Here is a 26,554-nt window from a genome sequence, read left to right on the forward strand (position 1 = left end):
TATTGCTTCGTTTGTGTAAAAATATACCTATGCACAGTATTAAACTAGTGACAGTAGTTTGTTCATTCATATTTTTGTCTTGAAGTTTTGGCCCCTCACCTACCGGTCATCATCTTCGTTTCTTACCAAAGAATTCTGTACGCATCCGTTACAACGACAATTCTGCAAGAGCCGAAATAATTAAATTGCTGCTTTTATGTTTTTCTGTTTAAAATGGCACAACCCAAGTACAGTACTCCACAATTATAAAATGGCCCAATTAGGCCTCAGGAACAAAATCGACACAAAATGACCGGCATCCGACAATTCAAAAATTGAAATTCAAATGTGTCATGATAACACCCCGAAACAAAATTACAGTTCAATTAGGGCCCTATTGGCCTCAAATCTCCCGCACAAATTTGAATTTATTACCACAAAATGGCACAGCCAATCACAGCGCAGTACGTGTGACGCCATAAAAAGGGGAGGGAATGGCAGATTGATTTCCACTAACATGTATCTAAAATTTTGAATATGTGTAGGACATTTTCAGAATGTTTCAGGAATGTGAACTACGTTTTAGAGATGTATCAAAAATGTACAGACATTTTGGAACTGCTGCTCATTGTTCTTGAGTAATAGCTTTTTAAAAAGATATGTACTTTTCCTACAATCGATATCCAAAGTAGGCATTTGCGCTCGTATTTGACAACGCAAACGTCATCTTTTTCGAGGAATGTCACTTTGTCGCTTATAAGCGACAAAATAGAAAAAATTATCAAAGTCCTCGTTTGAGATCAAAGGGACTTCAGCGCATTTTTGTGTGGCAGATCAGTATTCTATTAGCCACTTTCGACTCAACCATCAATAACAGATCTTGTCGAAGGCTAGTAGCTAACCGCTTCCCACTTTCCGCGTGCACCCGCAATTCGCTTTTAAAGATTTGACTCCACCATCAGTAAGATCCTGTCGGGGGCTACCACATTCCCTTTTACGGTACCCACTTCCGACGTCCCGTTCACTCGCAATTCACTTCTATTGGCGACACGAGAAAGAGAGACAGCGATTCGAGATTTACGAAACGTTAAACCGCGTGAGTTCGCAACGGAAAGTAAAAGGCGCCCGAAGTTGACTACATCTCGAAGACGCGCGCGCACGCCTCGCAAAAGGTCGTTAATTTCGGACAAAAAACAAAGTATACTTCCGCCCAGATGTCGCAGTAGCCATGTCCCTAAGGTTGACAAATTTCACGGCCCTGTAGATACACGTACACCCGTTGCCTTTCTACAAGAGTTCTTCTACGCGCCCACATTTGCTGCCAGCCAGCCAGCCAGCCAGCCAAAGTGAGATTAAAAGCTACTTTTTACAAATAAATTTGCAAAAATGCGCTAAAAACGCTCGCTCTCCCAATTATTAACTATAAATCAAATATGCATTGTTCAGAGTATCCAATGACAACGAGTAAATGACATCTTTCATTTGGGCATAAGATTAATATGATTTGAGTGAAAAATTTAAATTTCTGGAAATATGTGAACTGCTCGATTGTAGAAAAAATCTTGTGTGTAATTCGAGCGCAAATTGATTGTCGATTTCAAGAGATTGCCGCGCTCCTTCGTCGCGCGTCAACTGTCTCTTTCAATCGACAATATATCATTTTGCGCTCTTAATACACAAATAGCTATTTTCAGGAAATCATAATTTGGGAACCAAGCGTTTGAGAATTTGTGAAAAAATTGCCAATCATTTGTAAACCTGTAGTTTTTTCATCTTTACGAAATCATACTTTTTGAATTTTCAAACAAGCCTAGCGTTTTAAATGCTAATTGAATGCGACCTTTCAAGTATAGAAAAGGAAAATTCTCTGAAAAAATGAAAATCACATTACAAATCGCGATGAAGAAAGCGCACCTAATAAAAATTTGTTTAGAGAAACTCGTGAAAATACTTATTTGTGAATATTAATGGGAATGCGAAAGAACAGGGGGCATCTCAAGTTAATCTTTCTTAAACGCCAGTTTTTTTTGAGGGGCTAATATTTTGGGGAGAAATTTACAAAAGATTTAACGCATGGGTAAATTCCAAAAGTAATCTTTGAACAAATCTCTAAATCTCACCCATCTCCCAATCTCGTACCCAAGAAAACTCGCCTCACGTTCTTAATACTCCCATACCACCACGATCGAGAAGTTTCCTTAGCAAAAGGAAGAAATTGTTAGTATATTTAACATTATAAAATTGGGATTTAATCAATTTTTAAGCTTACAGTAGGAATTCGGCTAATTTCCAAGTTGTGATTTAATTAATTTTACGTCCGGGAAGATATACATGTCGTCCTTCTGGGCCTTCTTACTAGAAATCCATTCCCTTTTCAACTTTTCAACGTTTTCATTGAAAAAAAAACGGTCCAGGAAAATTGTTGAAAGACTTCTAGTGAACGTACGTTATTTCCTTATGAAGACATACACAAAGGTTTTTAGCAAGATATATTCGAAAAATTTGTATGGGACTTGCAAGAATGTTTTTAATAGATTTTTCTCCGCTCACAAAATTCCAATTAAATTCACTGGAAAACTGCGTCGTTCGAATTCCAGAGGCTATAAAGAGTATAAAATTTGGAATGATAGAACGATTTTAAGGCGTGTCGTACAGTCAGAATATGAACATTGAATCAATCAAATTAATGTTTTAGGCATCGAGATAATGCTCTTGGTCTTTTTTCTACAGATCTCGGTGCGGGAATAACGATTTTGACATGTTTTGGTCAAAATTCACTCGATGTCCTATAACTTTTGTTCTTGTTGAGCCAGCCTCCTGAAATAACGTCCTACCTTACTGTCCAAAGTATCCGCACTGAGCACTCTAAATTTCAACACCATCGGCCACTTTTATAAATAGTTATAGCGCACACGAACGGGCGGCCAGACGGGCGGACGGATAAAAATTAAAAGCGATATTTGGGGATGTAACTAAAAGTTATAGCGAACACAGACTAACGGGCGGACAACCGTACAAAACCATAAAGGATCTGAGGATCCTTAAAGATACAAATTTAATTTTGTGGTAAAACCATCTCCCTTTGCATGTAGTAGATAAGTAGACTATCGATCTAAATTTTAGACCTTAATCATCCTCCGCTAATTATATTAAGAATTTCATTTCCATTAGACGACGCGTGAATACAAGATTCGTTATTGAAACGTATGTGCAACAAGGAGAATTATAGTTTATGTTTTAAAATCAATATCGGTAGTTCGAACGGAACTTTGTTCTGGTGTCCACCTATCCATAAAAATAAAATTGTTATTATAATTAGCATTAAAGAATTATGTAACAAGTTACTCACAGAGATTTCTCATATTCCACTTAGTTTATGTCTCCTTTGAATTAGTAGTCAGAATTCAGCCACAATTCTAGAGATGGTGATGTTAATTTCACGACAGTAAAAAATCCCGAATATTTTTAGGGTAACTTCTAACAAGATTTTTAGATTTTCAATATCTCTATGGCGCTTTTTAAGATCCGAAAACAATGTTCAAAGAAGTTCCTTGAAAACAACTTATAAACTCAAAAAATATTTCTAAGGCGGTAATTTTTCGAAGTTTTGGAAAGATATTGAACATAATTCTAAGGTTTTCTAAAAAAAAACACAGTTCTAATAGATTAACCCGAAAAAATCGAAAATCGAATTCTGCTTCTGCAAAAATCCAAAACTGTATCAAGGGCGTTACGTGTTCAATGAGGTTAGTTTCATCAAAATATCCTTATTTTTCCCGAAAATTTCTTCATTCAACAAATGGCCCCCTTACTTCCAGGTCCCTTACAGTTTTCCAGATTTTCTGTAATTCTATAACTGTTTGGAGTAGAGTTGTGCGTACTGACTATTTCTTTTAATTCTATTCTTTTAATATTCCAAAATGAACAGTTTTGAGTAAGTTACGTTTTTCTTCCTATTAGGTACTTAAGAATATTTCGAAGTTTATGAATAAATGATTTTTAGCCCTTTTAAGTGAAAATGTGACGTATATGCATTCAGCGATTAAACCGTTCTACCTTGCGATTACTCTTCCGTCAGTTTACGAGTGATTTATGCGCAGAGAAAGCTCATCAATCGCAACCGAAAATATGCTCGCAGTGTTGCAATTCTGTACACTACGCTAGGAGTAGCTTTCGAGGTTTTCACAGTAAAGGCTAATGAATGTAGTATACGATCAATGTATAGTGCCGAATCGGCGACATTTATCCAGCGTTTAACAAAGAAAGTCTTTCTCCACGCTGACAGTCTCCAATGGCAACGTCATAATGTAGCATGAGACTTTCGCTTATTTATTCTCCCTTTGTGTTGTTCTCGTCGTTACTGTATTTTCCGATCGGTTAACCTAAAATTAATTACGGCTCTTTGTCTGATGGACGTGAAGAGGAATGACCAGAGCGTTTTCAAATTTTCCTTTCAATCAGATTTGTTAACTTAAATAACTCAAATGGTTTTAGACAGTGCTTTGGGAAAGCTTTGTTTCAATATTGGCCGAAATTCATGAAAAATTAAACCATTGATCAAATGGACACAAATGAATGCATTCAAAAATTAAATCAGCAGTCCATTTTGCGTGAATTTTGATGAGACATTGCAATACTGTCTAAAACTTATTTTTAAAAGGACGTTTTAATGTCTCCTTAGGAAACGTTTTCGTAATTTTATAGACATTTTCTTATCGCGTAAGGTAACTTAGGTACTCGAAGTCTACATTGGAAATCGTAACTCAAATTTTTGTGGAAACCTAACGAGACCAGTCTTTTAAGAATATATTTTCGCAATCCTCCTGCAACTCACAAAACCTTCTGAAGAATCTTTGAAAATGTTCCTCCAAAGACCTCCTTGAAAGGTACCTAAAGAATTTTTTTTAGAATATTGTTTGCGTTTAGCAACCTTAAAAATCTTTTCAGGTGCGTTTTGGGGAGTTTTCTTAGAACTGGAACCTTTTAAAACTATTTTCATGGAAAGGTTCGGGCAAATATTCTTATACTCGTATGTAGAGTAAGAATCCTTCTAGCATCAAGAGCGTATTAGGAATCTTAAAATTTTTTTGGAACCGTAGAAATCTGCTTAAAACCACTCCAGGAATATACGGGGATTGATTCTAGAAAATTGATCCCGAATGACTGGCTCTCACTAGAAAGCTCGCCCCTAGTAAATCCCCCCACACCCCCCGTAAAATTTCCTTTAGAATATTCAATTCTTACATTCGCTCAACAGAATTTGACCGTGGAAAGTTGACTCCTAAGAAAACCCATCCCAACCAGTATTCCTGTGAAGGAACATTGTAAATTAAGATATTTAGAGGGAATGAACATATTATGGGAGCAAATACTTTACGGGGCTAAAAATACCGGTGCGAAATTTTATGGAGGTGAACGGTCTGTAACCTGAATTTTCTATTTTCACGGGAATGTACTAAAGAATTGCTGACGTCAAAATCAGATAATAATTATACGAGGTCTGTTAGTAAAATCATTTGATGCGTATGAATCAAGCGCGCTTGCATAAGCCGGCCTTGCACTGTCGTATACGTAAATTTTTCCCTGCCCGTCGATAGCGTCAGTCGTTTGCAAGCAGCGTTGTGAGTTAGTGTGTAGTGCCTTTGTCGATTTAATCATTTTGTATAAAGAATTGCAATGCTCCGGATATACCAGTTTTTCCCCCAGTCAAAGGTAGGAGACTTTTCTAACAGACCTCGTATCCATTTTCGATGAAGCTATAGGTTGTTTTGGTGTTTTTGAAGGAACTATTTCCAAGATTCTTTCCATTGCAAACAAAGTTCCACTCGTTTTACCACATCTACCAATTTAGTACCTACACTTTAATGCTTCTCAAAGGTTTGCCCTATACCCATTTTTTTAGGGTAATTGCTTGTATCTTGATTGTAATCGGTCTATGATTAAACAATTCGTTTTGGTTTTTGAATTATTTCGAAACTTTTGGAAAATCTACCTTCTCACAAAAACAATTGCCTTTTATAAGGTAAACGAAACAGACTCATTATTTTCAGGATTGGTTTAAATAAAACAGACGCCTATATCAACTATGACAAAACTGTCCAAAAAAATGCGTTCAACAATTGATACCAAATTTGACAGTTTTGAAAATACAAAAACTTTGTGTTTTTTCATATAACAACTTACGTACCTACTTTAGTATGTATAATAATAAAACTAATTTTCCAAATTTGTTTTTGTTATTGTTAATAGAATCCTGAAATTAAAGGGTTATAGAAAGACAATTTATTAAATGAGTAATTCCAAAAATTGGTTTGCCTCAATTTGTTTCGTGAAATAAAAAAAATCAAAATTTGAGTATGCGGGTACAACAGGCAGTGGCATAAAGTTGCAAATGTTTCAGCTGTAACAAAACTCATTGAATAACCCACATGAACACATTTTCAGAAATCGATTTGGATTATATTCCCGAATGAGAATCGACTAAGCTCATCGTTAGACACTGTATCTACTTACAGGATGATAGGGGATAGTATCATGATTTGTGGGGATGAGGATGAGAATACATTTTTTCCCGAGGGCGCTTTTGACTTTAACATCATGTGTTTTATATTTTAAGCCAAGAAGAAAGAATGTACCTACCGCGATTATTTTGCATTTAATTTTGAAAAAAAGGGTGAAGAAATAGCTGTTGGAACGCCTTCACCACTGTTGGCTTCACTTAACAGTCTTCCATAACAGTACTATCATTAACTTCCTCAGTAACACACATGTTTTTTACTCTGTAAAGCAATCTAAAATGCCGGCTACCTGTCGTCTCCTATTAATAGTAAAGTACTGGCGGAAGCGCGGGACGCAAATCCCCTCCATTTCTTTACTATATTGACAATAATTTCACTAGATTACCTCAATACCTTCGTCAAACTATCAATACCGAAGAGGCAATCTCAAAATTATTGTCACTATTTAGAAATATTGTCAATAGTCTTGATCGTGTACGGGCCGCTTAAAAGTTAATTAAACCGCAACTTCTGCGAAAAAATGTCATAGGACTTTTTATATTCTTCATTGAACTCTATCTTACTGTTTTTTGCGTATCTCCTAGAACAAGAGGGACAATAAATAAATAAATAAGAACAATTTTTTGTCTACAATGCATTTTCTATTTTTGAATCTTTAGTAAACGTTCTAGACAATAGACATAAAGAATAGGGTACTCTTTGCTTGAGATATATGCGTCAGTTACCATCATATTAAACCTATTAATAGTAAAGTACTGGCGGAAGCGCGGGACGCAAATCCCCTCCATTTCTTTACTATATTGACAATAATTTCTAGATTACCTCAATACCTTCGTCAAACTATCAATACCGAAGAGGCAATCTCAAAATTATTGTCACTATTTAGAAATATTGTCAATAGTCTTGATCGTGTACGGGCCGCTTAAAAGTTAATTAAACCGCAACTTCTGCGAAAAAATGTCATAGGACTTTTTATATTCTTCATTGAACTCTATCTTACTGTTTTTTGCGTATCTCCTAGAACAAGAGGGACAATAAATAAATAAATAAGAACAATTTTTTGTCTACAATGCATTTTCTATTTTTGAATCTTTAGTAAACGTTCTAGACAATAGACATAAAGAATAGGGTACTCTTTGCTTGAGATATATGCGTCAGTTACCATCATATTAAACTTTTAAAGGGTTGCAAAGAATAGTTATTTATATAACAAGAGCGCGAAGTTCAATTTCGCGCATTGAGACTGAAGGTATTTTGACGAGGCGAAGCCGAGTCAAAATATCAGTCAAATGCGCGAAATAACTTCGCGCTAGCGTTATATACAATATTTTTTCTACAACTGAACCGATTGTTAATTAAATTTGCTGTTTAAGTTCAACTTTGTCACGTGCGCGAAATACTTTTTTTCACTGTTGACGATTTCGCGCACGTTGTCAAGGGCAACCTTACTTATTAATTAACCGTTTAAAAATCTAGTACTTCGCGCTTCGAAATTCGTCAGACAATGACAGGTTTTTTGACAGTTGTAGAAAAATGTTTATATGCACCTTGTAGAAAAAGAACTTCTCTTTAATTTCAATTCTATACATCTTCTTGCTCAGACTAATACTTTTCGAGATAATCGCCTCAAAAAGGGCGCTGGGTGCATTTTTCTCTTCGCGCTGAAAACTGCTTATTTTCCAAGGTCATTTACAAGCGTTGGGTGGGAGATACGCAAAAAAAAGTAAGATACATTTTTATAGAGAATTTAATGTAGCATATAAAAAGTCCTATAATATTTTTTCGTAGAAGTCGCAAACCACGAGGTCACGATTTGGGGTGGTTTTTTGGGCAAAAGGGGATGAAGCTTCCACCGGAGTCCCTACTGAGGGTTCAAAACCAAAATTTCAAAACTTTATAAATTGTTTCTTCTAAAAAAGCTAATTGTTATACACTATAGCATCAAATTGTAATTTTGTAACACAAAGATGTATAGCAAAGGTGATAAGGTCGAAGAGTAGATTTTTGTGAGTGTGAGTGTATCGTAAGGAATAATGAAAAAAGGTGATTTAATTAGTACTGGGCGCTGCCGAAGTGTCATAAAATAGGATTGACCTCGAGTCGCCTTTGGAAGTTCAAGTTAAATGTGATTTCCCATCACGGTTCCATTTTCCCATGTAAACAAAAATTCCAAAGGCCTTTTTTGATCGCATAGCATAGTACGAGTACTAGTAGTATAAAGAACACTTTAGTCTGGTTTGTCCAGAACTCGTGGTGGGAATAATAATGTGGTGTATGAAGGTGACCGTCTAAGATAAAAGAATTACACGATATAATGTTTAAAAATCCATGATCTAAAAAAGGGAGAAAATTGCACAACTTTTGATTTTGTAGCTAAGGTTTGCATTTTTAGTATAATATCTCTGTAACTTTTGAAAATTAAAATATAAGAAAATATCATTTCAACCAAATTATGTTGTAATCCTTTCTAATGAGATTAGTGTATGTGTTTAGAGTTTAGACCGTTACTTTGCACTCATCTTAGTCCCTGTACTGCAGGTACGAATTTTTTAAAATAATAATAACAATAATGAATTTATTGTCTAACAGCAAAACACGCCAATTCTAAGACAATGTAGAAACATTACAATGAATGTGCATAGCTACAATAATAAATGCTAAGTGATAAAAAAAGCAAACATTATCAAAAGTAGCAATAATTATCAAGATGAATAAGTAATAATAGTAGATCCTAAAATAAAATTAAGTGAACATAAAAAACGCAGAAAATATAGAACAACGATGTATAGCAAAACAAATAGGCTATATTTATGACAAAGTAATAATTAGAAAACAGTAAACTAATTAAACGAAAATGGGTAAATTTAACATTGAAATTACTCTTAATTCGGGGGTTCCAGTATGGTTCCAGTGAGAGTGGAGATATATCGTTTAAACTTGCGCACGTTGTGTAAATTGGTGATCTAATGTTGGTGCGTGCTGTAGGAACGAAAAATGGAATGGGTGTCTGGAATTTTGTCTAGGAATGTTAAATGAAAGCTTCTGCAATCACTCTGAGCAATCTAGTTGATTGTGGATAAGTTGGTGTAGTAGTTTTAACCTTGGTTTTAACAAAGCACATAATCTTTGACTTTGACAGGAGTGTAAACTAAATGTGTTAAGTAGCAAAGCTTGACTAAACCCTATTAATCCAGTTAAATTGTATTTTTACCAGGAAAGTTGTGGGGTAGTTTTGATTTCTTTGATTCTATATGTTTTTTGGGGTGCTGAATCCGAATCTGAGGTTTGCTAACAAAATTTCATGACGCAACATTGAAAAAAATACAAAAGAAGTTGAAAAAGATATTTTTTGGCAGTGTTGTGCTTACCACTTGAAAACTATCAACTTTTCGAAAATAACTTTCCTATTCAAAATTAAAGTACACAAAATTTCCTACAGACCCCACTATTTAGTTTTTTCCTCGATAAACCGTTCGGGCTCAAGCGCCAGTTGAAAATTGGCGTATTTCGGCTATCTCCACAAAACATAGTTTTTTCGCACTAAAACCCTAAATTAATATTAAGCATTGTCAATAAGTGAATTCCTTGCATTTACCGACTATTATTTGAATTTTATATGTAAGGGTGGTTTTTTCTCATTTTTATAACGTTCAAGGTGTTTGTTTATTGTAGTCCAGAATTGTATGAAAAGTTAATTTCTAACGAACAACAGTATATCATATTATTATATTATTTATAATCTATAATACTTATCTGTGTTATTTAAAACTATTCCCACTCTCTTTCGAACCAGATAAAGAAATCACAAAACCCTACCTTAGCATGTTTGGATAATTATTGTTGAATTTGGGAAAGTGGCGCTGTGGTCATTATTAATTCAAAAAATTCAAATGGCAAAAGGAGTATATTGATTTCCTATTCAACGGCATTATTCCTCTTGCTCCGGTGTTCTGAAGAATCACGTACTCCTCGGAGTGGGGTAACTGCAGCTTAAATTTGTCTGCTAACAACTGAACCCGATTTATTTCTTATCTGTTTACATGTTAACCAGCCACAAAAAGCGAGTTCATGATTTTGGTCTCTCCGTCCGTCCATCTGTGTAACTTTGTGAGGGTGTGTATGTATGTGTATGGGAGGAGGGTCTCGAGACTGCAAACGCAGGTACACGGTGACGTAATGGACCATGGCTCATCTGTGAAGGAGTGGGAGAAATACCCCAATTTTCAACTGGCGCTTGAGCTCGAACGGTTGATCGAGGAAAAAACTAAATAGTGGGGTGCACAACACTGCCAAAAAAATATCTGTTTCAACTTCTTTTGTATTTTTTTCAATGTTGCGTCATGAAATTTTGTTGGCAAACCTCAGATTCGGATTCAGCTCCCCAAAAAACATATAAAATCAAAGAAATCAAAACTACCCCACAACTTTCCCGCTAGATGCCCGTTTGCGCATAAATGGCCTGTATTATATTGGGAGTTAGAGACCATACTGCTTGAACCACAAGAACTTCTTTGTACATCCTCAATCATTGTAATATGGTAGTCATAAACAGGATTCCATATCGTTGCGTCGTTTCAACTTAACTCCGCCACCACAGGTGTACATTTTCGTACAAAATTTTGTGCCACAATTTTATACTCATTTTGTACTAATGTGTACCGCAAGGAACAAAATATGTACCACTACTTCTTTCACCACTAGAAACAAACGTACAATTTAAAGTCACAAAAGGCCATATTGTGTACCGATCAACATATAGTTATACAAAAATTTTGGAAAATATAATAAATTGTCATTTTTGTTTCTTGAATCTGCTAAGGTAAAAACTAAGTTATAATTCTTCGCATAAATTTAAGCTGATTTATTTGATGGTATCGTGCCAGTTAAATTTATCTAAACTGTCATTGTTATATTATTGTTATACCGGGGTACTAGAAGAAGAATATTGTTTTGTAACTTATTGAACTTCAGGAGTACAAATAATGTTTTCACCGAGGCGAATTTTCAGAATTTTCAATATAGAACCGAACTTAAAGAGGGGTGGATGTTTCAAAGGAAATGTCGAAGTTTTAATCTTGTGGTAAAAAATTGAAACCGGTACTAAATTGGTTTGCCATTAAATCATTAGCCTCATTTATCACTTCACTAAAAATGCTTCTTTTGATCAGTGTTGAACTGCGTTCAAGGAATCAAAACCTGATAAACAATGCCTAAGCACGCCTATGCCCGGGAATTAAATAGAAAGGACACGCGCTACGAAGAAGGTGTATAAAATCACGATTTATATTGGACCAGTTGCTTTCTTGCTCGGAAAAAGACGCTTTTAGAAACAATCTAATAAGAGGTTTGGAAAATTGCTGTCAGCGTAGCAGTTTTCATAAAATATTTACCGTCCGTTATTGTTTTAACCCCATTTTTACGCCACACAACTCGCCGCGGGCTCGGCGCGCGAATGTATAATTTCGCACAATAAAAATAGGCGAAACACGTGGACATCTCAATTTTCTTCGATCGTATAATTTACACTTGCCCGTTATTTATAATTTGTGCGAGGAGAAAAATGTGTTTTTTTTTGTTACAGGAAGGTATTCCAGATCCGCCGAGCGTTAGTTCCATTAGCAGATTATTGCGAGGTGGTGGAAGACGTGATGAGCTCGACTGCAAAAAGGATTATACAATTGATGGGATACTCGGAGGTAAGTTTTGCGTGAATTTTAAAATGGTTAAAACGAGAATGAATCAATGAAATCGAGCTCGGGCGGCACAGTTTCAAAGAAAGGTTAATATGTTAATGACACAGATTCTTTACGAACACGTGTTCGTGGGACCTTTATTTTTTGTTGCCGCCACCAAAGCCCCTCTAGTCCATATGGGACACCGGCTTATTTATTTGAAGTTTTTATTTGACTAAAATGTGGGGTAGGAAGTTAACTAGATCGAATGTCAAGTTCGTGAGACATTTGCGGACTCTATAATAGGTTTCAAAGTAACCACTTTAGAAAGTGACAGCGTGCTTGCTACAGTTACTTCACCCTAAAAAGTTTTAGAATTCTTGACAAGTCTTATAATAGAAAATAAGACAAATGAATTAATTAATCAAGCCATTAGGGCCCCTGAACATACTAAACATACAATTGCGTTCTTCCAAGTAAAAATCTGGGAGAACCTTCCATTAAAATACTGTATTTCGATTTTTATCCCACGTGCTACACACCTTCTTTTTTTTGTTTATGGTTTGGCAAGCAACTAATTATTATGTTTTCATGTATTTAATTACATACATATTAGCATTTCCATGCAACGATAATCTCGTAATTGCCTCTGCTCGACTTTGAACACGAAAACCAATGCACATAGGATCACATTAAAATTAAGGTATCATTTTTGATTGTGACATTTTATTTCGTAAGGCTTCCTTTTGGTTTTCATACAAACTAATCAGATGTATCAAAAGCGAAAATTTGTTAACTACAAAACCTTACCTTAAGCTTAATTTCTTGAAGTAATTCGGAAGAGTATAACAAATTGTGTAAAATTTTGAAGACAACAATTGTGGAGGCAATGTACCGTCGGGTTTCTAACCTCGTTATATCTAAGCCGAAAGTACTATTTAAGTAATTAAGCTGTTCTGAGGTACAAGTATTGTAAAACTTAGGAATTCTTCTAGAGCTTCAGAATTTTAGGAGATATTGTCGTAAGCGTTTTAAAAAATACTCCTAGAAAGCTCCTTGAAATCGTTTCCTGGAACTTCTCTAAAATATTGCAAATGTAAACAGAAATCCTAATCGATGATTGGAAAATCAACTAGAAGATAGTTACTGCAAATCTCGTCAGAAACCTCTCAGTACACCTTGTCGAGAATACTCAAAGAACGTTCTAGAAGTGTTAAAAGTATTCCAAGACGTGTACTTACACATCTCGTTAAAAAAACCTTTTATGAATATTTTTAGATACTTAAGTACCTTAGACATTACGTTCTTTAGAAGCTTGCCATTTATCTCAAGTAGTAGAGTACTGAAGGGGTAAAATCTGCCCTTCAGGTGTAAAAACATTTATCTAATACTTTGTTCAGCAATTACACATGTACCGCTTCATAGCGAACATGAACGAAAAAATGTCTGGTGCTAACAAACGATATAGTATTGCGAAAAGCGAAGGCGGTGGCCACGATCTCTTCAAATCTAAAAGTTTTGTTCCGTCTTGCGAAAAGACGAGCACGTGACGGAAATGCGGGTTTCATATTCGTTTAAAAGGGTACGCGGGTCAAGTTTGTTTCGTTCATAAAATAGATCCCGTTTCAGAGGTTCTAACGGGCGAGTTTAAAGAGCGTAAGAAGTGGGAGAGCGAGAGATTTTTGTTTTGAATTCGCGAGTCGAAACGTTTTCAGTGCGTTCAACATTATATTTTAAGACGAATTTGCGAACGATCGTGTACAATGTTTTCGAATGAATTTCCCTATCGTTGAAAAATCGTGCTGATTTTCGTGTTTGATTTTAAGTGCACTGACGTTTTTATTTCGCTTATGTGTGAAGGTGTACGGTGGAATTTCCAGGACCGAAAAGTGCGATTATCGAGTGAAATGTATCCGAATAGCAGTAAAGAATTAATTAACAGTTTAATTTCGGGTTTAAAGTCGAATTCGTGACAAAAGTCAGCTCCCTGCAATTTTTAATTGTGCGCTAAAACGGCTGAGGGGGGATGGGGAGAGTTACGTTTACTTTCAAGTTTATAATTCGTTTCGTTACACCTTAGGACGATATTTCAATTAGACCGGTTGAAAGCAAGTTTCTAAGAGTGTAGTTAGTAAACTAGGCAAATATAATATCAACACTGTGGACCATTTGGTATTTGATTTCTGTGCATAAGTAATAACGATCTCAAGTATTACTTCTCAAATTTAAAGTCGGTTTGTTCGGATTCGCAATACGCAGGGGCATTTTTGTTTGGTCATCATGGAGTCAGCTGTACCATACAGAAGCAATTCTAAAGGGAGCACAATTTTCCAAGAGGAGAGAAGACCTATTATAACCTCAAAGGAATCTCATCCCCGCGAATTACTGTAATTTATTTTAAATTTTAGGATTTGTGGCCCACTGTTTTGAGGAATTTGCATATTAATTTTGTTTGAAGTAATTTTAATATTCCTAAAGAAATTGACCAATAAGACCAATTTGCATGAACGTATTTTGTATCTATTAATAATAATTCAGAGGCGTGTGTATATTTTGAACATGAGAATGTACCAGTAATTTATGTGGCAAAGTTGAATTATAGATGATAATCAACGTTAGCATGGACACGTGATCACGAAATGGATTTCTTTTTTATGAATCACATTCATAATTTACATTCAAACACGTGTAAAGAATAATTGAACTTGGTCGCCTTTGTTTTTATTAATATATTCATTTACCTGAGGTTTCGATTAGTTTCCAGAATTACAAAGAAGACATTCGCTGACCGCCTCAAGGGTTAAGATCTGCTCTTTAAAGTAGTACGTCTAATTTTGGACCGAGTCAAGTGAATGTCCATGCTGAGCTCGAATTATCACTTAAGTATTTTATTCAAAACTCGCAAAATAAAATTGGGGTGCGTTCTATTAATGCCTAGCGACCTCGGCTTTATAGCCTAGGCTGAGCAAAGGTCTGATGGGGTAAGTTAATTGGTTCACTGTTTTTGGAAGTTTAATAACAGATCTCTATTAATGCCGGGCCGATCCCGGGGAATTTCGGCATAGTTGACTTACCCCATCAAACCTTTACTCTGCCTAGGTTTGTGCCGAACTGTCACTTTTTTACGTGGAAATTTAATTACAGGTCAATTTTTATGGAGTTTTAATAACTGGCCTGTATTAATGGCTAGCGATCCAAGGGTAATTTGGGCACAAGTTGATCTACCCCATCAGACCTTTACTCTGCCTGGGTTTAAAGCTATTACTTATACGTGGAAATTTAATCACATGGTATATTTTTGTAAACGTGTTTAGCAAAATTCGTAAAAAGTTTCTTGAAATCGTTTACAAGAAACTTCCCTTAGTTTATCTAATACCCGCACAAAGAATGTTTCATATTATAATTCTTTTTAGAAAGGCACAATTGGTCTCTAGCATTAACTAAAAGATTGGCATTCCATTATCCACAGTACAAGGGGATCAAAACCCCCGTTTGAATTAAAGAAATTCAGCTACAGCCACAACGTTAATGCTAATTTCTTTCTTTCTTTAAACATGAAGATTACGGTTTATCTCTTGTACTACAAAAAATGGCATTCCGTGAACTCTACCCCTAAAGTCTAAGAACATTATATAATACCTACCCAAAACGGGTTTCAAACTATAATTCTTTTTTAATAAATAGGGTTGATCTCTAGTACTATCAGAAACATTCACATTCCCTAAGAGGCCGTACAAAGGGGTACAAGCTTCAAAAAAACAATTTACAACATAAAATTAATAAACATTCTTAAATATTTTACGGTTATTTCTTTTCCTATCCAGAATTGTTTCTTCAAATGTTTTTAGATATTTACTAAAGATCATCTTGAAGTCTTTCTAAAACCCTTAAAAAACAACTGAAGAATTTTACAAATGTTTTATTTTTCCAAAACTTCGTGGACATGCTAAGCGTTTCAAGAATCTTTTAGAAATATTTTTAGAAATCAACCTAGAACGTCTCCTTTGTGGATGTATGAACTCCATCAAAGTTTCCCTCAAGATTTTATACTATTTTCTTTTACTCCTTTTCTTGCTCTGAATTTTTTTAGATATACTTTTGGTTTCTTCGATCGGTTAAAAAAGATAAATGCTAAGATAGTCCCTGATACGTTTAACTTTCTAAATTTCTTATAGATTTTGATGTTAACAGTTCAAAACAGATTGCATTTTCTGTACTGGATGATGCTTCAGTACTTTTTGATAGTGGAGAGGTTTGCAATTCAAAATCTGTAGGTAAAACAATGTAGGCTTAACGGAAATTGAGTAGGTATATGGCTATTATTAAACTCCGAGGATGCCCGCTCTAAGAAACGATACGGGAAATGCTAGGTTGAAGCCTAAGTTTTTGATGGTTGTTTCTGCAATATCATGGGGTATTGCTGGGCTAATATTGGAAATGACAATTCTTTTAGTGGGGGGCTACTAGTGGATATTATGTTCCAAGTGTCTTACAGGAATAACGCAATTTTATAAGATAGTCTACAAGTGCTTTATTTGAATATATGAAGTCTGTTACTTGAATGTGTCCGTTAGACCGCGGTTGAATGTTTTAAACCGAGGCGTAGCCGATACATTTTACGTTTTGCAATTTTGCAAATGGAACAGAAGACGTTGTGAATTACATGATAATTCAATTTTAGAACATCAAAAGGTTGCATTGGAGTAGCGTACCTATTCTTAACCACCCATGCACGTAACATTTTTAGATTGAAACTTGGTACATTTGCTCGTTCTGAGAGGCGTCGAGACGCCGAGATTCATTTTCCCCGCGCATATATTTAACGCTGATGAGACTTTTAATGTTCACATTACGCCTTCTGGTAATTTCGCGCAGTAGCTCATCATAATAAAAACAATTTCTAAACGTTTACCCGGTAATTTATTTGTTTCCTTAACTGTGATTGCTTTTAAATGGTGCTCTAGTGTTACATATCAAGCAAGATGAATGGTTTAATAAACTTTTTTTCGCATTTTGCGTCATAAATGGGAAACGTGGCTATAAATCTTTAGAAAAATTAATGACCGTACTTACGCATGTAGTTACTTTTAATAAGATTCGGCCGTGTAATGTATTATAATATACTAATTAATTACAAAAATTTGAATTTTCTTTCGTCTCCCTCGGAGGAGATTTATATATTATTCGAAAGGATCGAGGGGGTCCGCCCCCCGAGGTCAGCATCTTTTAAGGTAGACATTCGTCATTTAACACTTTGATGCACTATATATTTCACTTGTCTACCGGATTGATAAATTTATTTTAATTCTTTATATTGATGTACGTAGGTATATCGTGTAATTTAACATTAACTATTTTCAATAATCAATCATTTCTGCTTTCGCTTAGTAGCCAACATGTAATCGATTATCGTCGACAAATTTCAACCGATTCTCCTTAATTTTTTATTCTGTCAAAGAGAAAACTAATTTAATTTTGTGCCTTTAGCTTACGGTACCTTATCAGAAATTAATTCCAGATATTTAAGAATACAATGAGGACGAAAGCAATTTTTGATTAGACGCAAAATTTATTGACGTCTAAATTAATTTATATTTATTAAATTTACGTTTGCGGCAATAAATCACTTTGTTGAACAAGGAATTTAATTGGAAATTGTAATTGGGCGGGATTTTAAGGTTTTAAGTACTATTAATGTGGGTGTCGCAACTGGCAACGTTTATGTGGTAAGTACTTTACTCCTTTGCCTTATTACTTGTGCACGTGCTTGCTCTCGCTTTCGTATCTACTCAAAAGTACTGAAATTAATTCGCTATACAGTTGAATGTCATTTGCCACAATTTATTGTCAAATTATTTGGTCTTAATTTAAAATATGTTGGTATATTTGCAATATTAGGTATTCCCTATTGTAATTCTAAATATAATCCTTGAGCTTCTAGTCAAATTCAGAGACAGGCTTCTAAGATTTGCAACAGTATTTTCTAACAATCCAAACAGGGTGGTCAAGAATACTCTATCCAAGAGGATTTTTAGGAAAAAATTCTAATAAAATTGCCAAAAAGGTTTCTGTTGCTCAAGTAATGTTTTTAAAATGAAATGAGCACATATGTTCCTAAAAGCTTTTCAGCTCTTCTTATGTCTAAGAATGTGTGTACCAAATTTGGTTCCAATCGGTTCAGCCGTTTAGCCGGGTGTTAGAGTACAGGCAGAAAGACCGACAAACCAACAGACGACGATATTTTGTTTGATTCGGATTCTTGGTTATTCAAATCGAGCATTTCCATTTAAAAAAAGTGAATCATCTTTTACCCCAATGCACCTCTCCTACTAGATGCGGGTCTTAAGAATTGGTATAATGGAAGCGTTATGGTTCCATTAAGAAAAAATGAATTTCATTTGTTACTCCTATATCTACAGTCTCTAAGAAAATTAAGATCCTTAGAAATATTGCAAAGAAACCTGTACAAAATTTACCGTAAAGGTCTCTTGAAACACTTTTTAGTGAACTTCCGTCATTTTCCTAGGAAGGCTTTTCAACGACTTCTAGGACGATTTTTAAGAGGGTGAATTTAAAGATTTAACAAAAATTCCTAAAAGTGCTAGAAGTTTTTTTCTGGCAAGTTAATTACCCCGCAAAATTGCGTAGTAGACATACGTTTCCAAAGAAAATTCTTTAATTTTTGTATAACGAATCCAAAACCTAAGGCTTTTCCTAAAAAATCAAAGAAATCCTTACTCATGACATTGTTTTGATGTTCCGTATATACAGAAACATGAAATTTTTATTATAATTAACAAAAGCTAATTGAATACTTATTACATGAAATTTATAATTACTTTCAAGAGCGATGCGTTTTTTTGGGAAGCTTTCGATTTTGATAAGAAAATGTTTACTTACGGCCCACTATTTTCGAGATACATCCAAAAAACCTCAAAACTGTACCTTCAACCCTCTCCCTTCTCTGAGACGGGATTGTGTTCGCTCGGGACTGTTACACAATTTATCAGGACACCTTTAACCACACATTCCCGAAAAAATTGGAAATACACGAATGAATTATTTTTTCGATATTTCCTAGAATGACTGGAGTATATTTGCGAAAACGTTTCCGAAAAGATATCTAAGACTACTCCAAGTATATTAAATTTGTAACGCGGCCTCTAAAAAGATTTTAAGAGTACTTAGAAGAATCCTAGCAAGACTTCGAAGTCCTAACGTCCTAACTATGTTCTAAGAGGATTTCAAAGACATTTTCTAAGGTGCTTCTTATGAATATTATATTCGATTTAGAGGAAGGTCTGCGACATGACATTTAGGAAAATTCCAAGATAGGAAGCTTTGGAAGGTGTTTTCCAAAGGGACTTCCTACTACAAACCCAGAAAACCCTTGCGAAAGGGGTGTCCAAAAATTTGCACAAAAAAGCAGCTTTTGTAACACATTTGCTAGGACGATTTAAGCATTTACGAAGGGATTTTACTTAAAGGGAAAAGGGCGTGGCCGATCTACTCCTTTTTACCTCAGATAAAGGGTTGGGTTGAGTGCATTTGATTTTTCGTATGGTATCGTGTTTAGGATTAGCATGCTATGATTTGGTGTGCCCTTAATGTCACCTAACTTGTTTCGCCCTCAGTAAAAGAATCTTTTTCCCAGACAAAGCAACCTTCATCAATCCCCGAACAGAAATCCAGGCGCTTCCTTTCAGGAAATCAAAATTTTTTTTTGGAAAAACCATATGAAAGTAGTCATTGCATTCAATATATTGCTGTTTGCAATGGCTCGGCAAAAATGAACCATACACAAAACACCTTAAACCTAGTTAACTCTCCTATTAAATTTCCGAATCCTGGCACAATAAAAAAAATTCAATCTCTACTTCAGACTCCAAATTCTAAAGGCAAATAATGGCCACGACCAAATTCCTTAACTTCCAAAAGGACTACTTACACAAAGACATCTGACACAAACTTTGGGTAGGTACTGTACTGAGAACAAATTAATGATAATTGAGCATGAGACATTTATCTGGATCGTTAAAGGGGTCGAATAGACACATAAATCAAATTAATCATAAAATCTTAACGATAAAACATGGACTACACTACATGGTTCGGTTATATACCACGCATAAGTGATCGATTATAATTAACCAAATAAAGAAAAAGGGTAATGACAAATTTACTACCAATCAATCAAGCAATACTTTATTATCAATAATAGTAGAAACTATATAAGATTCGTCAAGGTAAACAACAAACTACAATTATACATAGAGAAGACAAACAAAACAAATTAAGATATAATAAGCTTGAAGATCACAGATCAACGGACTGGACTATAGGTATTACTTACATCTTATTAAACGGGTTTACAAAGGAAATACCTACATGGCGTAAGAATTTAAATAAGAGCACACATCGAAGGTTTCTTAAATGGAATCGGAAAGGAAGAAACGTAACACTTTCTAAAATTTTCTCAGGTTCTGCATTATCTCACTTTAACTTTTTGCATCTTTTTTAAAAGACTTTCCACCAACCATCTCCAAAAGTTCTTTGAAATTGTCGGTTTTTGCTCCTGTCCGAAGCTACCTGAAACTTTATGCGTTTTTAAACAATCCGAACCTCTTTAAAATTTGCTGGTTCTCCTATTCAATTTCTGAAATGGTCTTTATGTAACATTTGGACACTTCTTAATCTATCCGAAAGTACATGCGAACGTCTGACTTACGAACGCCTCAAAACGTTTCAAAACCTAAAACTTTTTTAAAAATCACTAATCTTAAAACCCTGACAGGTTTCGGAAGGTTGAAGAAGCTTTCTAAGTTTTTGTAAATGTAAATTTTTGAAATCCCCTAAAGTTTCGAACTTTTGAATGTTCTTAAAACTTTCCGAGCCTGCATGAAACCCTTTGAAATACTGAGATCGCTTAAACCTCCCTAAAAATTCCTCAAAAATTTTAAAATTCTATGAAATATCTTTGACGATTTTTAGAAACTCCCTGAAATACTAAAACTCTTTAAAATTTTCTCGTGCATGCTGAATCATATGTCTACCGTTTGATATAATTTGATACTTATAGAAATTTTTAAAACTTCTACAAATTTTGGAAACTTACCCAAAGATTTTCCGAAACCGTTTAACTGTTTGGGAGATAAATCATGATCCGAGGGAATACCTTCATGAAGTTGTGGTGTTCGATAGTCAGTTACTTCCTACAACTTCCTCAGTTTTCGTAACTCTCATGTGATATGGCGCAATAGAGGGAAATTCTCGGGAAAATAAAAATGAACTATGGGAGATTCAAGATTTCAGATTATGCGGAAATTTTGAAGGAATATTCTTGGAAAATGTAAACGAAGCAAACGCAGACAAAGCAAACAAAAAGATTTAGAAAATAATAACCGATCTTTAAGTAACTGCCTATTTCGCTAGCACTTGAAGAATATTAACTAATGCTTTGGGGAAGTTAAAAGGAATTCTGGAGGAGATATGGGTAAGGAGGTTTCTGAGGAAATGAAGAGAATATTGTGAAAACAAAAGGCTTCTGAGATTATATCTCAAATTCTGAGGTTATGAGAGTTAAAACCGCAAACTGTAAATATGTCAGTTGATAACTTGTGCCTGTAAGGGAAGTATTCGTCTACCTACCTCAACACTTTTTCATTTGACTTTCTCATAAAACGAGGGTGCATGCAACGCGGTAAAATTTTAGTCAAGAACTTCGAGAATGTAAATATTGGCAAATTTGTAACTGCTCCCCGATTCTAATATTAAAATAAAGGGTGCGCTGGAGGAATTTCCCTAATTTTTCACTACATCGATTAGAGCAAATGAAGTTTGCCTTGAGTATTTTAATCATAATCAATTAGGCTGGTGGGTATATAAAGCCCACACAAGAAGTTATTGTTCTCGAGGTGTCGTACTCTGTTAGAAGAACGTCATTAACAAACTTTCGCAATTTTATTATTTTGTAAATGCCTCCCGGTTAATGTTCCATTTCTAACAGGAAAAAGACGAAATATAATCCCCTTGTCGCTAGATTAACCGACGATCGAACTCGACTAACGAAAACGGGATTAAAACGTCAAAATTTTTTTTAATCGGCCCCGAAAGCGCATTTTTGCTTAATGCATTTTTTATCGAACATATTTATCAAATCAAAAAAATTAACGTAACAGAGAAAAAAAGTAGACCGATGCCAAGTAAGTAATCTGACAGGCGACTTTTGTCAACCTTCGCATAAGTGTTGTACCACATTACCTATAAACAGCGAACTGTCCATAAATCTTTAAAACTCAGAGGGTGGCCGCCCAAAGTGTAGCCGCCAAAGATGCCGCTGGTCGCACAATGGGCCCCATTGTAGAATTGGTGGGACCACAGATCGTCAAAGGGGCCGACCTGTTCCAGAGAGTGTGAAACCACAGTGTTAATATATGTTAAGTTTCTTTCAGTCCTACCGATCCATATATCGTCAACGTCCTTCCGGCTTATAAAACGTTGATTCATTGATCTTTTAAGACGATTTTTAACATTGAAATCTAGCGTTTCCGCGATTTTTTTAAGAAACTTTCAAGGACGTGGACCGAACAATGGGGTGTTTGAAAATCCTTGGCGTTTCGGATAATTCGTCTACACTCTGTAAATTCTATTCCTGAAAAGATTTTGTTCCATTTATGTTTGGGAAGGCGGTATTTTCACAAGCAATTGACTGCATTCTGCGGCATTCAGAGCATTTCGTGTAGTTGACAAGAGAACAACGCTTTGCGGCATTTCAAGCCACCCTTCATACCAATATTTTACGTACTTAAACCTCGAATTGTATAACATCGCCTGTTATTCTAATTATTAAAACACGGCCTCGTTTTAATATACACAATCGCGAATTACCTTTATTAAAAGGGAAATGAAAGACATTTGGAACAGTCTCGGTCATTGTAGATTGGGCGAGACCATATATAAAGCCCACCCGGAATCGGGCTTTTCTTCTCTCTTTCGACTCGGAATTCACTACGTTTACTCCATTATATAGCTGTTCGAAGTCCGATTAGATTTTGATTAAATTAAATCAAATTTGATTTTAGGTAAGATACCATTAGCAGCCACTTTGCTCCCACAGTATCCCTACACTCTTTATGACAAATTTGATTCTGCTTCTACACAATATTTAAGTAAAATTGGGTCGAGATTCCCCAACTAAAACATTCTCGACCAGAATTAACGGGAAAACTGTCCTTCTACAACTTATTGTGACCATATTCCTGTCCATTTAATTAGTTTCACTTTTTCGCTACTGCGTTCCCTATATCGTTTATTGAGGGCGAGAAATTGGCAACACTTTGGAAGCGGGGTTGCCGAAACCATTTGTTACTGAGATAAAATCAACAATCCACAATTAATTGAATCTAATTAGGCCAGTCATATTTTACAAAAACAATCGCTGAAATTGCAATAATTGCGGTAAACTTGCTTTTTTAGTGCGTTGTTGCATTTTCAGCACTTGTAAAATGTAAGCGCGCTGGGTTATTGCTGAAAAACCGCTATTTTTTTTATTTTTTTTAGTGGCGTGCAAAAAAAATGGCATAAGAAGGCTCGCACGAAAAAGTTGACTATTACTTTTTTAAATTAAACAAGATCCCTGACAGTTTGAGCCCTAATCCAATTTTGTAGGTCTAAAAGCTCCCAAGATACAAGGTTCCTTTCCAAGGTTCATTAAAAAAACCTTTTATTATTTGACTGTAACTAGGCTCACCACCACTGTTGGGCTTAAGTTATCCTACGCTTCTTCTTTGAGGGTCCAGCAGTATCAATATCAACTTCGACGATGGATACCCAGTTGAATAGCAGGAGAGACATTCTTCATTGAGGTCGTCAAACACTTCTTCAATATCATCATCGAGGTTATCTCAATCTTCTTCTACATCCTCGATTGGTGGAACATTCGTGCACTCACTCCCTCTTACAATATTTGCAGAGTGTAGAGCTTGATCCCAGCCTTCCTGCAACTCCTGCAAGTGCAAGACCCAGTATAATCTTTCTTGCACTTGCAGGAGGGATTTTTCAGGAGTAGTTGAAGGGCTAGGGGCATTATTGTCCTGGTTGGCATCAAACCCGATTCTGTTTGATGCCATTCCCAATCAGTAAGGGTCTTGTGCATCATCAACCACTCTTGAACCTGGTGGTGGGTCCCGAATGAATGAAACTTGGCTGCGTCGTTGGTAGGTGGAAGGCAAATTAAATTTATTTTATTGGTCGTATGATGAATTTTTTTGTGGCGCTTATATTTTATAAATATGTTAAATGTATGTACGCCTCTGCGCGTGTGAACGTCCGCCATATTGAAAATTAAAATCTTAATAGGATCGTAGCTAATAATACATAAGCTCATTTCTTAGTCAATTACTTCTCTGGAAAGAGGACGAATACTGATGCATGGCTGATAATAACAATTATAATCAAACACTAAAATTTCGTAACTTTGGTATGTTGCCTCCATTCCTTTATACGGTATGTGTAGACCTCGGTATGGCGTGTGGTAAGCAAATACTTTACCAATAACGACTTCCATTTCATGATTTACTCGCCCTATATTTAAAACGTATCCGTTCTCGTTGCCTCCGACTACCAAATGGAATTTTGTTAGTAAGTGACTGTTTGAATTTTCAATAGGCATCCATTTATATCTGTCGTGGTATGGGCTGCACAAAATCTAAAATATACCTAATGTAGTGGGCACCGACTACTTAAGTTTAAAGTATATAGTTACCTTCACAAATGTATCGGATGTAAATGAGCTTCCACCACCAGAGGCTAACAACTGTGTGGAACCTTTATGTATTGTCGATGGAAGCAGACCCAATGTTTTATGATACATTTGTCCGATATATGTGGGGTTCCCAGACTTATTAAAACCGCCAGGTATTGCATCACATGGTATTTCTCCAACGTACTCTCTCCAATAATAGCCTGATGTAAAATATTAGCAACGGTTTATTTAGAAGTACACTTGCCAGTTTTTTGATATTCATTTACATTTCTATCGAGGCAGGAATTTTGTGCCGCTAGTTGGTTTGCAAGAAGAACCATAAACGTTATATACACTAGTACCATGGTTTATTGTTAATCAACTATTAATATTAGCAAAGAGCGTCATTTATAAGCGTTCTTCCAATATAGTATCAACTTATTACTGGTTCTTTGAACCATGGAATTTTAAGAAATTGTGGCTTATCACAGATAAGACTTGAGTGTTTTATTTCGGATTGTTTTGAAATCGTCATGAAAATTGAAATTTTATATTAAAAAGACAATTTTGTTTTTCTTCCCTGTAGGATTTTCTGGTAGGTAATCCTCTTAGTGCTATCCTACAATCCCCAAGGAACCTACATGCCCAATTTCTACGTCCAGTAGTGCGTTGTATGTCACTAACAAAAGAGTTTAATATGCATGGATAAGGATATAAATACCGCGCGATAACGATTTGTTTGAAATTCAGGATGCTCACTTATAAGGTCGTTAAGTTCTGAAGTGAGTTATAACTGAAACTGCAGGAAATATGATAATGTATCCTTCTCAACACTGGATTGTAGTCGGTCTACTACCCTTTTACTTTTATAGAACCTCCATTGGGGAGAATGCATTACCTTACCTTTTTCTTTGTGGATTTTTTAGTTCAGTTCGACTGATCTACATATAAATATTGATTACCAGTTCCTTTGCCTTTTCAAAAAGGTGTTGGAAGTAAGGCAACTGGGAGGAGTGGGGTTTTATGTAGCGTCATATTTGTTTCTCTTCGAAATTTTGTAACTTATGACCATCAACTAAAAAAATACAAATATCTAGGACTTTTTTCTAGAAAACAACCCCCATGATAGTACTGGGGTGAAAACGTTTCCAGTTCTCCTTTGCTAGGTGGTTTGTGAGTTTCTGGAAATGGTCAATTGAATCTCATTTTGGTGGAGGGTATTCCATGCCATTAGAGCCCCCGGCGCTACGTTTCAGCTTTCAAGACTTGCATAGTAGTTTTGGGATGATTATCAGATCATATTTTCCTGAAAACTTTTATAGAGAACGTAGCACCGAGGTCAATCCCCCCTAGCTCCCAGAAGGAACCGATTATCTTGGTGGTATGGAAAACTCCATTCTTCATGGTACTCTAATGAAAGGTCTCAAAGAAAGTTATAATTTTTACCGATCATGTGGCAACTCTCAGTGCCAATGTATTACTTCTGTATTCAATGCTCAAATGAAGGTTATTGTTAAATGTCTGCAGAACGGAGTGTCGGAGGATAGTACTCTCAAAGGGCGGAAAGATTATCTAAACGAGACACATCTCCTGGCGATGTGAAAACTAATCATCTTACAAGAAGGTAAACATCGATACTACCT

General features: G+C 35.5%; 1 protein-coding gene across 1 annotated transcript in view; it reads left to right on the top strand.

The window, feature by feature from the left end:
- LOC116178314 (protein gooseberry-neuro-like) overlaps nucleotides 1-26,554 on the top strand; it is a 51,301-nt gene that overhangs the window by 7,458 nt on the left and 17,289 nt on the right. Inside the window, exon 4 of the mRNA XM_031497779.1 lies at nucleotides 12,079-12,193. Within this exon, the coding sequence (XP_031353639.1) occupies nucleotides 12,079-12,193 (115 nt within the window). The remainder of the gene's footprint in view (nucleotides 1-12,078; nucleotides 12,194-26,554) is intronic.

Source organism: Photinus pyralis, unplaced genomic scaffold (genome assembly GCF_008802855.1).
Source record: "Photinus pyralis isolate 1611_PpyrPB1 unplaced genomic scaffold, Ppyr1.3 Ppyr1.4_LG8, whole genome shotgun sequence".
In the NCBI taxonomy this organism is placed as follows: Eukaryota; Metazoa; Arthropoda; class Insecta; order Coleoptera; family Lampyridae; genus Photinus; species Photinus pyralis.